The 18,503-nt window shown below is 38.0% G+C and overlaps 3 protein-coding genes across 6 annotated transcripts; 1 reads left to right on the top strand and 2 right to left on the bottom strand.

Annotated features, from left to right (window-relative positions):
* Window positions 1-84: 84 nt before the first annotated feature.
* Window positions 85-10,205, bottom strand: cracr2b (calcium release activated channel regulator 2B). Of its 2 annotated transcripts, XM_067589911.1 has the most exons (18): window positions 10,098-10,205; window positions 7,067-7,323; window positions 6,875-6,986; window positions 6,619-6,766; window positions 5,437-5,583; window positions 5,208-5,298; window positions 5,020-5,115; window positions 4,747-4,934; window positions 3,908-3,979; window positions 3,669-3,723; window positions 2,698-2,777; window positions 2,477-2,597; window positions 2,157-2,283; window positions 1,973-2,054; window positions 1,746-1,860; window positions 1,398-1,505; window positions 1,186-1,262; window positions 85-417 (listed from the first exon to the last, which is right to left on the bottom strand). In XM_067589911.1, the coding sequence occupies exons 2-18, from the start codon at window positions 7,319-7,321 to the stop codon at window positions 333-335; spliced, it is 1,959 nt and encodes a 652-aa protein (XP_067446012.1). In that variant the 5' UTR covers window positions 7,322-7,323; window positions 10,098-10,205; the 3' UTR covers window positions 85-332. The 2 variants fall into 2 exon arrangements, with proteins under 2 accessions (XP_067446012.1, XP_067446013.1); XM_067589912.1 differs by lacking the exons at window positions 85-417; window positions 1,186-1,262; window positions 1,398-1,505; ... (3 more) ...; window positions 2,477-2,597; window positions 2,698-2,777 and having other exon boundaries at window positions 2,915-3,723.
* A 234-nt stretch (window positions 10,206-10,439) lies between these two features.
* On the top strand, window positions 10,440-13,997 carry tmem138 (transmembrane protein 138). Of its 3 annotated transcripts, XM_067589920.1 has the most exons (6): window positions 10,444-10,559; window positions 11,173-11,347; window positions 11,503-11,645; window positions 12,801-12,972; window positions 13,064-13,139; window positions 13,226-13,997. In XM_067589920.1, the coding sequence occupies exons 3-6, from the start codon at window positions 11,518-11,520 to the stop codon at window positions 13,336-13,338; spliced, it is 489 nt and encodes a 162-aa protein (XP_067446021.1). In that variant the 5' UTR covers window positions 10,444-10,559; window positions 11,173-11,347; window positions 11,503-11,517; the 3' UTR covers window positions 13,339-13,997. The 3 variants fall into 3 exon arrangements, with proteins under 3 accessions (XP_067446019.1, XP_067446021.1, XP_067446020.1); XM_067589918.1 differs by having other exon boundaries at window positions 10,440-10,594; window positions 11,173-11,645; XM_067589919.1 differs by lacking the exon at window positions 10,444-10,559 and adding an exon at window positions 10,694-10,797 and having other exon boundaries at window positions 11,173-11,645.
* Window positions 13,998-14,319: 322 nt separating this feature from the next.
* tmem258 (transmembrane protein 258) lies at window positions 14,320-17,841 on the bottom strand. The gene is made up of 4 exons (XM_067589921.1): window positions 17,735-17,841; window positions 17,293-17,402; window positions 14,572-14,700; window positions 14,320-14,473 (listed from the first exon to the last, which is right to left on the bottom strand). Exons 1-3 carry the CDS (start codon window positions 17,735-17,737, stop codon window positions 14,574-14,576), a joined length of 240 nt encoding a protein of 79 aa, XP_067446022.1. The 5' UTR covers window positions 17,738-17,841; the 3' UTR covers window positions 14,320-14,473; window positions 14,572-14,573.
* Between the last annotated feature and the right edge of the window lie 662 nt (window positions 17,842-18,503).

Below are 18,503 nucleotides of genomic sequence, written 5' to 3' on the forward strand. Positions count from 1 at the left end.
GCTCTTTTGGCACTAAAAACATTAGTGTTGCTTAAAGGACATTGTTATAAAAATGATGAGAAAGCAATAAGACAATAGAGGGGGTCAACAAAAATATATTTTACTGAATGGATTACCGAGATACATGACAACATACAAACATTAAAACAAATGTTTCAGATACTATGCAGTAAACATGTTCACAGAAAAATTAAATAAGTGAGCTTTGGACTAAACTTTTCTGTTATTGGTGTGGGATTTAACATTTCCCATTACTCAATCCAACTGTCCCAACAAAGAAGTTGTAAATCCACCAAATGAGAATTTTAAGTAGAAAGTCAGTCTTTTTCTGTTCATGTACAGCAGCCTCTTTTAGCAGTTTCCTCAGTCAGTAAAACCGCATCTTCACATTGTCGATCACGCTGGGAGACTAACATCCTAAGATGAAGAAAATGATACATTTTTAAATAATGCAGCAGAAATCACAACATGTGAGAGTAACACTAATTGTGCAGTTTACACCACTGATCCTGCGGCTTTGCTTCTTCTCAGATTTATGCCAAAAAAAATTACATGAGGGACTCCCAGCTCAGCTCCCAGTTTATTAGGAAAGCACCATTTATATCACTAAGGGCAGACTCAATATTTGAAATTGTGCTGAAACGATTATGTGATTAATCAATAAAATGACTCTGAGACAGTGAGATAATTAATCAGTTACTGCCATATGAAGTGAACCACAAACCTTAACAACTTATTATTGTTAAACTGAACCTTACTGTAAATGGTCTAAATCCCTTGCCTCCTCCTTTAAAAAAAAATCAAATTAAATAGATATTTTTTAATCTTTTTTTCAATTTTCCTTTTTTCTCTACACTCTTTCCCCTGTCTTTGAGTTTTGTTGCAGTTTGTAATGTGTTTTGTGATGAAACACCTGTCAGTATAACACAATACAACTTAACAGCTCCCAAAATCACAGCTTGCAAAATGACTATAAAGTTGAATCAACAATCTAAATCAACAAAAACATAACATTATAACCTTCACGAAGGGAGGAATTATTCCAGGACTGTTGTATTAGACTGCATTAGTTTTAGTTACTGTAGTGTACTTAATAAACTGGCAACTGGGTGTGGCAACAGTGTACTCTAATAACAAACATTTTGAAGCATGTGAATGACTAAGTGAAGAAATTAGACACCATACCCCGCCAGCTGAGTCATCAGCTCCTCCATATTACATCCAGTCTTGCCACTGCATTCGTAAAACAAAGCCTGGTGCTGCTGTATAAACCAGAGGGTTAATTTCTTTTCGTAAATTTTTTTCTTTTTTTTTTAACAGATATTTCTCCTTCCTAAGCAGTGGCATCATGAACGAATCACAGCAGAAAGTTGTTTGAATATTCAAATATACCTCACCTCTGCTAGCTTCTGTCCCTCTCTTGTCGTCACTTCTCTGCTGTGACCATCTGCCAAATCCAGCTTGTTCCCCAGTAGCATCAGTACGGCATCTTCACACATCTTCTCCTGGCACAGACACAGCAGGTTACAGTACACACTCTTTAATATGTATTAGTGTTAACTGAAGCCAAAAAACCCTAATAATTTTTTTAAAAAGTATCTCTAAAAAGACTCCAGTAATGTATGAATGTCTTCAGAGATTCTTACTGCTCTGTGTCGTCAATAACCTGGATGTGTATTCAAAACGGGGCAAACGGTTTTGCATGTTTTTACATCCAAATATCCATGACGTCTCCACCTGCTCACCTTCACAGAATCCATCCATCCTCTCACAGCGGTGAAGGAGGAGGAGTGAGTTACATCATACATGGCGAGTATACCGTCAGCCTTACGGTAGTACTGCTCAGTGATGCTACGAAACCTGGACAGACATTGGTGAAAGGAAAAAGGGGGAAAAGAACACCCGGAAATGTAAAAGCGATTCATCAGGTGGTAAGAAATAATTGAATAAATGATCAATTAAACTATCTGACCTCTCCTGTCCTGCAGTGTCCCAGAGCTGCAGGGTGATGGTGGTGGAGTCCAGAGTTATAGTCTTCATCTGGAAATCTATACCTAGAAACGACAGAGCACCTTGATTTCATACTTTACTGATCATGTGTTCACTGAGGAGCATTTTAATGGTTGTTTAAGGCCGCTAACAACTGAAAAGCTTACCGACTGTAGCGTTCATTTTACTGGAGAAATGTCCTGTGCAGTAGTGCTGGATGAAGGAGCTCTTACCTACCCCTGAATTACCCAGGAATACCACCTTGAATACTTGCTGAGGACTGACAATTTTGCTCTAAAATTCAGGCAAAAGGACCAAATTTAACATTTTAATTTCAGTGTTGTGTCTTTTTTTTATTTCTTTCTATGCAGGGAGCAGGGAGTGCATGATTCTCAATATCTGCTTCATTCTCGCTCTCTGTGTTATGAAATTGATGTTTTTGGCATGAATTTATGTATGTTTGTGTTAGATTTAATATTTTCCCCACCTGAGTTTGAGTCTCAACATTTTCACACCTGACTCTACATGATGGTTGGTGTCTCTTGGGTGAATTTGACACCTCTTTTTTCTCTTTGTCCTGCTCCAACTCACCGGTTGAGTTCAGCTGTCTTCAGGATCAACAAATTAAAAAACAAAATTAGTTGCTTCCTTGGGTGATCTGCCTCACATCACTGCAAACATGTATTGTCGTTAACTGGTCATACAAACCTTTTCTGTGGCTTGTCTTGTAGTAAGTAGTTACCTATGACTGACCCTTTCTTCTGCAAAGTCTTTGTGTTTTTTGGATTCTAAAAAAGGTTTTTGTGGAAAGTGAGGCAGAAGAAATTAGTCGCATTTGTATATATTTTGTATTTTTGTATTGTATGAATATATGTTCTTTGTAGAAATATGCAGATAATGTTATGTACATTTAAAAAGCAAGAACTCAGTTCAATAGTGACATTTATTCTGCTGCAAAGTAGTTTAACATCATGATCATTTATCACTTAATACACTTATTTGATTATAAATCATACTGCAAGAAAATACAATAACAAACAGGTGTTCATTGTGGGATATTCAGTACAGTTTTCAATCAGTACAGAATTAATATTTTGTGTTCTGTGACTCGTGGAAGTTCAAATCCAAAAAATAGCTACAAATCAACAGTTTTTGCAAAAATGCCATATTGTTTTTTCCAAAGAATTGTGGATGGAATAAAGGGAGTCTGCTGAGAGGTGCTTGATTAGCGCTACTTTGATGAGTGAGATAAATAAGCTTATATAAATAGGCTTTATTAGCTTAGCAAATACTTCAGTTCACCTGCATAAATAATGTATGTACAAAATGACTAATTAACATATATTTATATATAACACTATTTCGTTCAAGTTGACACAGGACAGAATAAATGTCTTTTCAACAAAATCCCTCAGTTCATTGACCCTTATCTATGGAAAAAAAAACACTGCTGACATGCAAAGATCCCGAACGGTGTCAATGACATCAAATTTAATCACTAACCAAATAACAGCTGCCCATATATAAATAATCATTGTCCAGAGGATGGAATAAAGCATGACGCCATTCCAAGACTTAGCTTAGGGTGGATAAATCTGCTGTGTCCATGGCGTACAAAGGTCCTCACTGAGGTAATAATTTAATGGCAGAGGAGGAAGGACAGAGCTTCTTTGACTAACCCTCTTCTGAGACTGTCGGGCATCTTTCTCGTCTCGCAGCCTCTTGTTCATATCCCTGAAACGAGAAAAGAATCATTTAGAGCCATTGTCACACTGGCTGGCCCATATTCAGTGGTGAGTGGTGAGTGGGAATTCAATTTCACAATGTTTTTACCAGTAAATTTTGTACAGGAAATGTAATCTATCTTCACAACCAAAAAACTTGATGGAAACAGAAAACAGCAGCTTTTTAGACTTACCTCAATAGCTCCAGCTGTCTGAAGAGACTATCCTTCTCTTTCTGTATGTTGCTCGACACCTTCATCACATTTCTACAGTGAAGCAAACAAAACACTGTTGAAGAATAAGTCTGGTGATGTTATATATGTTTCTTATTGTCAAATCCCAGACCAAAATCAACCATGAATTGTTGGATCCTAAGTACTGCCTGTCTATCCAAAGTCTGATATAGCTTATTCCTCTCCATTGTTGTCCATAAATTATTAAAAACTAATTCTTGCCCAGTGTCAGCTAAAAACTACAGTTCCCATCCATTTAGAAAATGATTTATCCTTTAAGACAAACACAACAAATGTGCTTGAGTCTGTGTATCACAGTGAGGGGAGGGAAGTTGGAGAGTATTGAGATGTGGACTAATGCGTTGTAGGTTTTGGTCTTTTCATGGGATTTGTTGTAAAATCTAGAATTGTCCTTGTATTCTTGAAAATACAGTATGATCAGATCAGCAGGCTCTGTTGTGGAAAAACAAATCTGATATGATTGTTTACGGTCATCATATTTTCTCCACATTGGGTATTTTTCAAACTTGTCATGACATGGAAAATGTTCTGCCTCTTGTATTTATCTAATATTGAATTATGGTAATTTTTTCTGACCTAGCCTGCAGCTAGCTTGACTGAAACTAAAAGAGAGACATATGACTCCCTTGTGATTTCTGTTTTTGTTTTTATACTAAAGTACTCATGCAGTTTGTTAATAAAATTAATTAGTATAACAAGCAGAACTTTATTCTAGCCATATAACAAGGAGAGACAGTGTTTTCATGATCATATATCTGAACTGCTACTTGTGCTGTTACCTCTGTCGGGCCACTTGTTCCTGGGCAGCCTTGAGCTGCAGCAGGCTGAGCTGACCCAGAGCGACCTGCAGCTGCTCTCTGCTGCTCTCCGCCTGCTCCTGTAGCTGGATGTTGAGGCTTCGCAGCTGCTGGTTCTGCTTCTTGATGTTTGCCTGCTCATAGCTCAGCTGCCGGATTCTGGACTCCAGCTTAGTACAAAGACAGGTCCTGTTGACTCACTCATTACACTGACACACTCTTTAGAAATAACATTAGAGCTACTTGGACGCCTACCTCTTTCTGTTTGGTCAGTGTATTCTCCAACTCTTGCTCCCGCATCTTCAGCTCCTCCTCAAGTTCTTGTCCTCTCTGCTTCTGTCTCATACTGTCCTTGATTTCACAATTAATTTATTAAATGCTATTAGGTAAAATCACTTCTGCTAAATGAGATAATAGTTGGACTAGATAGCACACATCTGTACCTGAGCCAGACGTTTTTCTCTTTCCTCTCTGATTTGGTTTTCCATTTCTTCATATATGGACCGAACAACCCGATCATGTTCACTCTCCCGTCTACAACAGAGCAAATCAATGTTGAATGAATTTATAAGACTCGACACAATCTGAATATTCACAGTTGAGTCCACTGGGCAGAATGAATGTGTACTTGTTTGCATATGTGGAGGGCGATGGGAGGAGGGTGGCACTGACCTGCGTAGAGCTTGTTCCAGACTGTCTCTCTCTCTGATGGAGTCCTGTAAATGGGACACTGCTTGGACCAGGACGCCTTCCAGGACACTCAGCTGCTCTGGTCTGTGTCTGTGCAGTTCACACCACAGTAAACAGAGCTCCTGCTGACTGACACACAACACATGACAGTTAACCTTTCAGCACCAGCAAATTATATTAGAAAAAGACAATGCCTTTAAAACAACACACATGTAGAAACAGATGACAAATTACATCAGCGGACAAACATAACAAGCATTTGTTATGTTTGTCTAAATACAGGGCACGAGGGGTCACTGAGTGGTTTGATGAGTAATGAAAATGAGTCTTTACAGTCACTAGATCTCAACCCAACCGTGCAGGAGACTTTGGACCCACAGCGCTCTACAACATCATCAACATGATGTTCATCAATTGAGCAGAGACTTGAAGAATCTCCTTTATAAGACACTTTGTTGTTTTGTCTTAAATTTGTCACCTATTCAACAAGCACCTCCTTATGTTATGTTATCCACTTTAACAAACTGCACTGCAACATCTTAATTTATGAGTTTTCCTCTAAGATGTATAAAAAGTACCTTTTTGTATCAAACCGGAAGAGAATTCAACATTTTAATATGTTAATATGGAGCTGCTGGGACTATAAAGTTAAGCTTGGGATTTTTCCTGGCAGCAGTGTACAACAAGAGAATATATATCATGTAATGTTTATTATCTTATTTATCATCTTATCTCCATTTATTTATTCAACATCTGCCTAACATGCCCCACAAATATTTAAATATCTGTCTGTCTCCAGTAAATACACAAATATTGCAATTTAATATGACACAAGAACACATTGTGTGTGCTAAATGGGTAAAATGTACTCAGTAGTTCAGTTGTAAGAAGTACAGTGCTGCAACTAACTATTATTTTCATTATTGAATTATTTATTAACCATTTTGAAGCTGCAAATACCAAATGTTTGGTATTTTTCCATAAAAAAATGACTAACACGATTATTCGATTAGCATTAGTTACCAATTAATTCTCTATCAATTGACTAATCAATTTCCCATGTTTTTAGGAAGATATGGCCACCCTTATGCTAATATTTTAAAGATATAGCTTGTACTATATTGTTGCTACTGTAGAAGTCTACGGGTGTGGTTGTGATCTTACTTGCTGAAGAGCTTGTCAGCACCTAACTCCATCAGTATATTTACAAATCGAACTGCAGCAGGGTCTTGGGACCAGTCCTCCTGGTCCAGATCCTCTTCTGTCTCATCTTCAATCTGTTCAGACGTGTCCTCCAGTCCCACCATCTCACCTGCACCAAGGACAGACAGAGGAACAGAGGAATTGGTTGAAAGAGGACGAGTCAGATGTGAATGAAAAGTAAAAAGTGGTCTCAAATCAATCAAAACAAGACGCTCACCAAGTCCTGTGTTGAACTCAACAGGAGTAAGGAACCCATTGCTGTCTCGGTCAAGACTCTCAAACACCGTCTCCAGCTGTTCGGGTGACAACGGCAACTCCTTTTGTAGCCTCTGCCCAGAAGAAAGTAGAAAGTTCAACTCAACTCTACAATCAGTCTACATTTTGTCATTCTGCCAAACGAGCTGCTCACCTGCATGTCCCGCTTTGTGATGAACCCTTTCCCCTCTTTGTCACACAGCACAAACAGCTCCTTGGCCTTGCCCATGGTCTCTGCCTGAGGGCTTCCTGTCACTGTTTCTCTATTGGTGGGTGAAGTTAGAGGGTTACGACCCCAGCCCGACCTGGGGCTCCCAGCTGGCAAGCCCCGTGGTCTGGGGCTTACTGGTACTGCCTCACCACTACCTTGACCCACCAGTACTTCGCCATCGTTCAGCCACTTAGACATGACTGCACAGAGGAAGACAGGAAGGAGTAGGGAGTTAGTGTGAGTCTATCATACAGGACTCAGGGTTCAACGTTAATGTTTTTTTTTTCCACTTTTTGCAAGTGGGTCAGAAATCTACTTGCCCAAAATCAGTTTTTACTTGCCTCTATACAAATTGTTTTATTTATTAGTGGTTATCAAACAAAAAAAACAACAAAAAGTAAAGTTAATTGTCATATTTAATCTTTGAGTAGGCTAAATGAAACAGAACAAGGACACAGAGTCATAGATGTGAAGTAACGAACATTCTTGCATATCGAAAATGGTTATGATGCATCCCCTACTGAACACTTAACTCTTTTGATCAGCCCAATTTCCTTCAAATAATGGCATAGACTCTCTAACCCAATGGCAAATACATTTTTTATTTCTCATTTCTACTACTTCAAGCTTCCTGATTCCCTTCTTTAATGTTTCTCATTCTTGAGAGTATTTATGGCAGTGAAAAATTTACATACTCCACTGATTCCTCTGTTTGATAGCGCTCACATGATCCTGAGAGATGTTTGTTTCATGCATCACACTACTAGCCTGCTCAACCCTGGATTGGCCAACTGTGCGTGCCAATATTCTCTGATGTGTGCAAGGGGAGGGGGTTTTGCTGTGTGTCAGAGAACTAGGGCCCGACTGATACTGGATTTTTTGGGCCGACGTTGATACCTATATTAGGCAGTAAAAAAATTCTGATATCAATATATTGGCTGATAATCTTATATATACAGAATATATACATAAATGCACATTTTTTTGCGAAGATCCCTCAAATGTGATTATCAAACACAAAGATATGTAATGGAGGCATGATATTTTACAGTTTAACAATAAATGTCATTGTATAAAATGACATCAGTGCACTGAAACAGTAAACTTCACTGGGAATTTAATAATTATAAATTAATATAAATAAAAAAAACAGAACAAAAAAGCATGAACATATACATATATTAAATTTGAATTTAGAAAAAGGGTCAAATATACATAAAAGTCCAATGTGGCATTTTACTGGCCCCAGGCAATCGGGAAAGCCTTACTGTTGAACCACAGGACTGTCTGTATTGTATTTCTGAAAAATCCCCTGAAGAAATAAAGGTTAAAAAAGAAATCGTGTTAAAGTTTTTTTAATCACTGGATAATAATTGTCTGAGGCATCATCACAGACATTCACTTTTACTTTCTTGATGAACTAAAGTGAATAAAAAGACACTTCTTCTCTCATAGTGCCACAAGATATTGTGAGCAGCTGACTTACAGGTCCTCCCTTGTCAAACACGAGATGCAGAACAAACTAAGCTGTGACTGTTCACGTAATCTACAGCTGCTATGATCAGGCTGTCAGACATGTCTACATTCAAGATAACAGTTTGAGGAATCCAGCAACAAATGTATGTTAAAAAGCAGAATGTTTTATAAAAAAAATTGTATTCAAAGTGTTAAAATTCCTGGGTAAGGTATGACAGGGAGTCCTGACTTCATACAGCACAACCAGTTTTCCTCACTGTTAATTTATGAGAGGAAAACTGGAACTAATATTCCTCCCTGTGTCCATGACTGTACACCAGGATGTGTAGAGAGTAAAAAAACAGGATGTTGTCATGTGAGGAGAGTTATTGTGTACTTGAACGGGCAGGCGGATAGCCAGGGGAGATGCAAATAAAACATTTGCAGGCGTTTGCATTGTCAAACAAATTTTACTCTAAAAAGAACTAGGCTATGGGAAACATATGCCACGATATCTCTGAACATTCATAAAACAGTGATTTATGATGGATACAAGCACCACACACAATCAGTCTTCAGGTTAGATGGCATTTCTATTACACACATATCAGCATAAATCATAAATGGCCTCACTCTAAAGAGAATAAAAAATGTTTCAAAAACTATGCAGAAAACAGATTTTTTTAGGAGCTCATCAGGCTCAGATGCACACTGAATTGAAATCTTCAAATGCTGCTTATCTTTCCAGGCATGCTTTACTGCACACTATCTATAAAAGCATAAAAGCAACACCTAAAAAATAGTTGCTGATAAAGCATATTGCAAATGATCTATTAAAACCTGCAAAATGTAACACAGGATATGATATGTCAGCCTGGGATACCAGATAAGACTTGTGTAAACATTAAGTTGAGGATTGTTTGTGTCAAACCAGAGTTCAAACTAGCCAACAGCCACGCCAAAGGTCAAATAAACTTACACACCTATCGTTAACACATTATTTTGCAAGGTCGGTGTGTGGTGCAAGGTGGAGTTGCTGTCACTTTCAGGGAAAGTGCCTTCAAAGTAATTGCAGAGTACATACTGTAGGCTACAAAGCTGTCAGTCAAACTTAAGAGGGTCGTACAGGTTTTGTGATAACAACATATAACCATATTCAGCCTGACTATGTTACTTGAGTTGGAGCATATGTTGCTTGAAAACACTGTGACAGCTCTGGTGACTGAACAGACAGTGTGCCCATGTTCATTTGCGACTGTACTAAAAGTTCAACCCAATTTGGAAGCTAACAATTAATACAACAGCTTTCATACGAACAATTTCAGAGCAATGTAGCTAGCTGAGGAAAGCCACAATTATTACAATTATTATTAAAGGGGCAAACAAACAACAGTTAGTCGGCTTTTGCTCCAGCGTAGCGGACAAAGTGAATGTCTACGCTGCCTTAATATTTATAAAAGACTCACATTACTGTATTTTATGTCAATTCAGCGAAGTTGTAGAAACTTTGAGCACTCACCCACGGTGTCATGGACGCAGGTGCCTACTACCTTTGGTCACATCTCAGTAATTCAGCCGAGTGCTGACTTTAGCCGCTGGGTGGCGGTTACGACTGTGTGTTATTGATGTTTACCGTAATGCTCAGTGGAGCCTACGAGACATTTTTTCTTTCCTATTAATTGCTTTTAATTTCCAGACAGCAGCTGCTTTAAATTAGATTTATTTTTTTTCAAAGTTTAATAAACCAATATTTTTACAATTAAATACTTAGAAATCGCTAAACTATGTCAATATTTTATTTGACGAATATTCTAAGAGCCTATAAGTCCGTTGTTACGGTAAGAAGTACCGTTACCATGGAATTCACGGAAATGCATACGTTACCGCTGAAAAGCTGAAAAGCAGGGGTGTGCGCTCCGAGTGCATTGTTTGCCGATAAAAGTAGGAACATGAGCAATTTACTGCTTCTTCTTGGCTCCAGGTGACTAATTTTTATTCCGCACACATTCTCTGTCGGTAAGAGTAATCTATGTGTTGTTTTAATTGCGTTTGTGAAGCCTACTTATACGACAGTGAGAAAACTCAGTGTTGGTTAACGAGGGAATTCTTCGAAGTTGAAATCTCAGCTGTATCAGCGCCAGCCGAGTGATCAGTTGTGGAAAACAGTCAGCAAATCTACTATCAATCTCCAAGATTATCTGCAGCCAGGACTAAATAACGTGAGACTGCCGTTATGTGTAGATGAAATGCGTAAAAAGAAAGAGTGGGAGTGCACCACTACAACAACAACAACAACGAAACAAGAGACAGTGGTGTCTGCTTAGGTGAAATTAATCTGTAATCCCAGCCGTGACCTTAACATGTCATGCCTGTGTAACAGCCTGAGCATGCTGACCTTATATAGCTACGTTTACTGCTAATTTAGCTGAGTGAGATAGAAGAGTTACATCAACCCTTACCCGCACACTGCGGATGGCTGGCTTCAGCGAACATACATCAGATACTGCTCTGTATTAGAGGCATTAACATTACACGGTTCTTTCTATTAAAAACATAACAAATTGTTGTTGTTTCACTGTTCTGTTCTTCATCAGGTAATTCAGCAGATGAGGAGACCTTCCACACTAAAGATGCCAACATGCAGCATTTGAAAACATCTTATTTGATATCCTGGACTGCCTGCAATCATCAACAAGATGCTTTTTCATTGAGGACAACAAGCAACATGTTTCTGAACAGAGACGCAAACTGGAGTGAAAGATACCTAAGGTGATAAAGTATTTATAGACAAAACCATCAGTTTCTGACTATGTGAATGGACAAGTAGAGTCTGTCTGCTTCCAGACTGCTGCGCCTGCATTTAGTTTCTGTAAAGACAAATAGTCAGAGGAGGAGAGGAGACTGTGAAACTTGTGGGTTTGTAGGATCAACCCCTTAAGATGCTGCAGACTGGCAACTACTCACTGGTGCTGCTTATCCAGTTGACACTACTGGCCTATGACCTCTTCGTGAACTCCTTCAGTGAACTCCTGAGAGCAGCTCCTGTCATCCAGCTTGTGCTTTTCATGTAAGTCACTGAACTTAAGTGGTTTGTTTATACATCAGTCGGTGATTAGAACATAAACTGAAAAGAAATGTATTGCAATTAATTGATCCTGTATTTCATGATAGATTATGTTACTCATTTATCAGTTAAAAACCAAACGCTTTCTGGTTGCAGTTTCATGTGTGAAATGTGAAGGCTTTCCCTTCATAACTTAATTGTTAGTTGTATCATTCATATGTCATATCATTATGAATTTCAACCCAAATCTATTTTATGAATGATGTGAACAATCAATTAATGCAAAATCCAATAGATTCATTAATAATGATTTAATATTTTTTGTTGATCTACATTGTACCCCTGGGTGTCTCATTTGGTACAGATAAAACTAAACATGTTTGGTGTGAGTTTGAAAGTAGCGACTCTTCTTGCTCTTATTGTAGCTCTCTAATTGAATCATACAGCAGCCAAACAATCACTGAAAGCAGCTGCCAGAGATTTACATTACTTAGATAAAATTTGCTTTACTGACAGAAAATTTTTGCATTTACTTTTTAAAAGGTTACTAGCATAACTATGTCTATTTGTGAAATGTATCACCTTTGAGGTTGTGAAGAGATTTCGCTTCAGCTCTTTCACTAACAGGTTATCATCAGCGTTGTCCCAAAGTATTATTATTTTTAGAGCTGCAGCTGCTCTAATATGTCAGAAATATGTTGATAACTATTTGGCCAATCCACTGTGTCCTTTGTGTATTCATGAAAGATACCAAGGCAACTCTTTGTGATAAAATGCTACTCAGTGGCTGTTTTTTATTTAATAGTTCGTAAAAAATCAGGACTGATAAACATGCTTTCATAAGACAAACACCTCATATCCTCCTGTTACAATATTGGAGTTTTAACTATTACAAAATGACCTGAGAGTTAATGAAGCCTTGTCACAAAGAGATCCACTCTTGCTAACTTTCTTGACAGTTTTTCAACAACCACCACCACCTGAAAGTTTATAATTCTATAAAGACCGTACTCTGTTAGAAAACCTATGTCCCACACCATCCTTCGCTCTGACATCTGATCTTATGTATTTTATTTGCACTTTACTGCTGCATAGATTAGTAGTTTAAAGACACACTTGTCACCGCAAACATCAATATAACAAAAACTATCTTTGCAGCATCCAGGACATCGCCATCTTGTTCAACGTGATCATCATCCTGCTGATGATGTTCAACACCTACGTGTTCCAGGTCGGCCTGGTGTCCCTGCTGCTGGAGCGATTTAGAGCTCTGCTGATGTTCTCGGCTCTTTACCTGACTCTCAGCATCTGCTTCCACTGCTGGGTGCTGGTATGCTATGAAATATTGAGGAAATCAATGCCAGTGCAGGATTTTGACCAATACAAACTTTGCCTGATAAGTATTTCTCTTTTTTTGCTAGAACCTCAGATGGCTTTCATCGAACCGTTTTGTTTGGACAGATGGTCTTCAAGCTCTCTTCGTTTTCCAGAGAACAGGTAAATGTTCGATTAGACTAGAGGCACATTTTCCACAACTGCTCTATTTTCTGTTGTCTTCATTGAATACTTCTTTCTCTTAATAGCTGCAGTGTTGTATTACTACTTGTATAAGCGCACAGCGGAGTATCTGGGAGACCCAAGGCTCTATGAGGACTCTCTTTGGTTGCGTGAAGCCTTCGCTAGAGCTCGTCTGTGAAGGACGGGCAGTTTTGAGAGAGACTTAAAAGGAACTTCCAAGAAAGACACTTCTGACATGCTAACATTTGGCTTCATCAGCAGCTACCCATAACGCTATTAAGCACGTAGAATAAAGCAGAGGTTTAGTGATATTGAACACCAACAGAACTCATTAAGAAGTAAAGCAGATGAAGCAAAGTCTCAACCACAGTTTGTATTTACTGGCTCTTACGGAGCCAAGTGGGCAGCCGGGTTAAAAGGTTTACAGTGGCAGGTAAGCCAACCATGGCATGCGTAGTATTGTATTAATCAGGATTGAGTCTGTTAATCTATGTGGCCTTTGTAAATCAATTTGAGTTACAGACAGAACACAACACCTTGAAAGAATGTCAAAAGCCCAGTGAAGATGCAGGTGTTCTCCCACTGCATGTTTATCTTGTTTATTGTGTATCTGTTTTAATGTACAATAATTTGTAGAACATGTAATAGTTTTGTTGGAAAAGTCTTATTCCCCTGCAAAGGAAGAAACCTGCTGGTTTATTTTGCCTTATGTAAGGCTAGTATGTGTTTTTACATGATTGTTCTTTTAATAAGCCAATTCTGATTTTCATGTGAATCCAATCATCCGTCATCTTTGAATCGTGTTCCCGCTGTTTTTATTAAATACTCCTTCTCTAATCCCGGTGTAATCCTTCATCGCTATGGTAGTCAGTATTATCCTGGAGACAAGGTGAAACAGACTGCTCTATTTTTAACTCAAAGATTAATGAGGGATTGAGGTTTTAGACGCCACTGGTGCAACAAACCATAAATAGTCTCCTGTGTGTCTGAAATAACCAATTCTTAAGCACGCTACAGGCTCAGTTGTTGTGCAATTAAGGTCTGTTGTCTCTAAAATTGTTCATCAACATTCTGTACAACTTTTAAAATCTTAAATTAGGAGTTTTGATTAATAGTGATAGTTGCAGCCATAAGGCTAAACAAAGAAAGACACCAAAAGTTGTACAAATTCCTCTTTACTTGTGAAAAGAAACCCAAAGTCCATATGATCCCGTAATAATGTCAGTGCAGTCCAATCAAATCCAAAATCCAGTTCCTGTTGTGTGATGTCATCCGGTCCACTGGAATGTGTCATGTTGTTTGAAATTAGTCACCTGAAACAAGAAAGAGTGAAGAACAGTTAACAACTACAAACTGTTTCAGCAGTTGAAAATGATGATCAGGCTTTCATGAGGAGAGATCTTAAATGTACCTTCATACGTAGATGCCGACCCAGAGGAGTAAGAACAGCACACCGAAGCCCATGAACAGTGAAGCTACAAGGGAGATCAGCAGCTCTTTGTAGACGTCCCTGGTGTATTTTGTTGAAGTCACCTCGTAGCTGATGAAAAGTTAAGGGCTAACTTATATAAAAAGGCACAAAAAAACTTATTTAAAAAGGCCTAATCATTGATTATATGACTATTTGAAACTGAATTCTCTAATATACACAAAACACAAGTGAACTCAAATAGTGAGTTAAATTTAAAAATGATGCTTAGATTTAGTCCTTGTACGGAGTTCGGCTTTGTATTGACGTTTCCAACCAAGATGTTTTAATGTTCAGCTGGTAATCTTATATTTAGAAATGAATAATTCTGAGATAATTCTGACTTTGTAAATGCTTTGTAGTGTTAATTTGGACCACACAATGGTGCACAACACAGACACACCAGTACTCTTCATTAAGTTTGTTTTCATAAACTTTAAGAGGATTTATTATCACTCAGTATGCTGTGGTGACTCAGTGGTAAAAAGCAAGGAGGTCACTAAAGGTATCATGTTGACCTAAAGTCTTACATGAGCATTTTTCAAAAACTTAGCCCATTTGCTACTATTCAAAAACATAATACATTAGTTTTAACAATTTTCAGAAACATACTGTAGCTTGTTAGATTTTCTAATGTGTTTCCTGTCTTCCAGGCAGCTACTAGATTCTGTTCATGTCAGTAAAATACAAAACTTAAGTTAAAGAGACTTAAAGCTTCCTTCCATCATGTCCACTTTTCGATGGGGGACAAATGCTCAGCATAAACAGGAGGAATGATTGCAGCAAAAAAAAAAACATATTTCAGTGTTCATTAAAGCACCTGACTGTTGTTTTAGGACTTGAAAATTTGAGAATCGTAACTGACAAAAATAAAAGCAACTGCATGAGCACTCACTGTGATACTAATCTCAAGCAAGTGAGTTTTCACATTGTGCTGAAACTTTGGGAAACCACTGGCTGTCTAAAGGGTTTTAGGAAACACTCAAACACATAAAACATCTGGTATAGTTTGCAAAATAGCAAATCAGGTAAGTAGATTGGCTACAGCAGGTTAAAGCACTGGAATGATCACAAACGTTAACTTACAGTATATCCCTTCATGATGCACATACAATGTAAGTGATGGAGACCAAAATCCACAAGCCTCCTTATGTGCAAAAATGTATTTAAAAGTTTAACTGAAGCTAATATGAAGCTTCAGTCCAAATTAGTCAAATCAAGAAGATATCTTTCAATGTTACAGTCTTTTTAGTGCCAGAGTCCCTCTTTTTGTTACTATACTTCCACTGTAGCTCAACAGGGAAACACAAAGAGGGAATTTGATGCTAAAAAGACTGTAAATGTGGCAAATATCCACTTGATATGACTAACACAGACTGCTGAAGCCTCATATAAGCGTCACATCAACTTTTAAATGCATTTTGCACAAAATGACTGTGTGGACACACCATGGATTTTGTTCCCCATCACTTACACTGGAAGCACATTTCAAGGGGATCTTTTAATGGCAAGTTAAATGATTACAGCGAGGAAAACCTTTTTCAGTGTCCATTTGGGAATCTGACTATTGTTTTAATACAGACTTGAAAATTGAGAACCTATCCTTTAAATGTGAATAATTTCTGGTTTGTTTAGTCTCCTATATAGTAGTAGTAAACTGATAGTAATCTGAACTGATGGTTGGGACAAAAGAAGATATTTGAGGACATCACCTCTGGCTTTGGGAAACAGTGATCAACATTTTTTTTTCCCCCCATTTTCTGACATTTTTAGACCAAACAACTAATCAAGTAATCGAGAAAACAATTGACAGATTAATTAATAATGAAAATAATCATTAGTTGCAACCCTAGTTGCTTTTACAACACTGAAGTTAGCTTCCGAAAGTTAAGGGAAACATAAATAATGAAATTTAACGGCTTATTCTCAGTTTTTTCATCACTTACACTTATGAAAAAGTGTTAGACAACATAGCAGAAGCCTCAACGCTGTTTAAACCCACCGTCAGATTTGTGAAACGTTTTATTTTGCTTATGAAAACTGAAAAAAGGGCAATTTCACTGCTTTTTCCCCCCAATCCCGACCACATTAGACCAGATCCAGATCAAGAACCATTATACTTAGACCTATCAAATCTGAACTTGATTAACAAGGAAACTCCAGAGATTCATTAAAACACAGTTTCAGATTTGTGAAACCTTCATTCTAATTGTAAAAACAGAAAAAAGGGCGATTTCACTGCTTTTCTTCCCATGCAGACCACATTAGACTAGGTCCACATCAAAGACCACTCTACTTAAACTTGCCAAATCCTTATAATAATAATCTAGTCCAGATTTGACAAGTCTAAGTATAGTGGGTTTTGATCTGGACCTGGTCTATTGTGGTCTGGATGGGAACAAAGCAGTGAAATCTTCCTTTTTTTGTTTTCATAAGCTAAATAAGAAAGGTTTCACAAATCTGAAAGTAGGTTTGAACAGTGTTTAGGCTTTTGCTGTGATGTCTAACACTCTAATAAGTGTAAGTGGAGAAAAAAACGGAGAACCCCTAACCCCGAACCAGAGGCTGACTTCAGCGTCCTGTTTCCTCTCTACAGTAATGTCCACGTTTACCACATACACAGTGAGGTCTGATGTGTAACAAGCATTACACCGTTAAGGATACACAAAGAACCAGGCGGTGAAGAACATGCCGATGGCCAGCAGCACCACAGTGAGGTGGGGGAACACAGCCGGGTTCACCGGGCTGGTGTATCGGGTCATAGCCTCGAGTTCCTGCGGCCACAGCAAAGACAGAGAAATCAGATGCAAGCAGGTTTGTTACATCACTTCTAACTAATTCACATGCTACCATAATGACTCGAGTTTATAGCGTTTGATTGGCGTTGCAGAAAAGCTTCATTGATTTGTTTTAACAGAGAAGCTGATCAATGAGTTTGATACGAGAGGCTAACTCAACGTTACTCTGCTAGTCTGCACATATTTAGCTTAAACAAAGCACAACGCCGCAGAGACTGCATAGTTTGAGAATAAGATCTACATTTAAATCATGACTGTATACAAGATATGGATTTATAAAAAACGAAATATGTCGCAGAAAAAGCTACCATTTTGTGATGCGGCGAAGCTCCTGGTTCTCTGGTCTAAGCTGAGAAGGCCACGTACTGACTAACGCTTCCTGGTTTTTGCGGTGACGTACAGTTTACGTTGAAATATGGGCGCTTTTAATCCTCAGTTGAGTCTGTCAGGCTTCTCTTCATCTCAGACTGCGTCTCTTTCTAACTTGAATCGGTTGAGTCTAATCCATAACTGTACAATACATTCATGGGTCTAAACCTTCACATGACCCCGACATAATCATTTAGTCAGTGGGGCTTGTTGTCAGTGGTGGAGAGTAACAAAGTACATTTATTCTAAAGTACTGTACTAAGGTACAATTTTGAGGTACTTGTACTTTACTTGAATATTTCCATTTATGCTACTTTATACTTCCACTCTACTACATTTCAGAGGGAATTATTGTACTTTCTACTCCACTCCATTTATTTGACAGCTTTAGTTACTTTTCAGATGGAGATTTGACACAATGGATAATATAACAAGCTTTTAAAATACAACACATTGTTAAAGATTAAACAAGTGTTTTCCAACATTTTTGGCTTTTGATGTCTTATAAAAAGTAGTGTGTAGTCGGGGTCACATTTCAAATGTCTATGAGTTGTTAACAGCTCCAACAAATAGTGATTTTTCCCTCTAAACTTCTCACATGGTTTCATTTCAATAAATGTTCAAATGATCCAATATTTCACCAAAAATCAAAGATTAGAGAAAAAGTCCAAAAACTGAAAACAGATTTGTGTATCAGAACTTTATTTT

The sequence above is a fragment of the Thunnus thynnus genome, chromosome 5, assembly GCF_963924715.1.
Source record: "Thunnus thynnus chromosome 5, fThuThy2.1, whole genome shotgun sequence".
Taxonomy (NCBI): domain Eukaryota; kingdom Metazoa; phylum Chordata; class Actinopteri; order Scombriformes; family Scombridae; genus Thunnus; species Thunnus thynnus.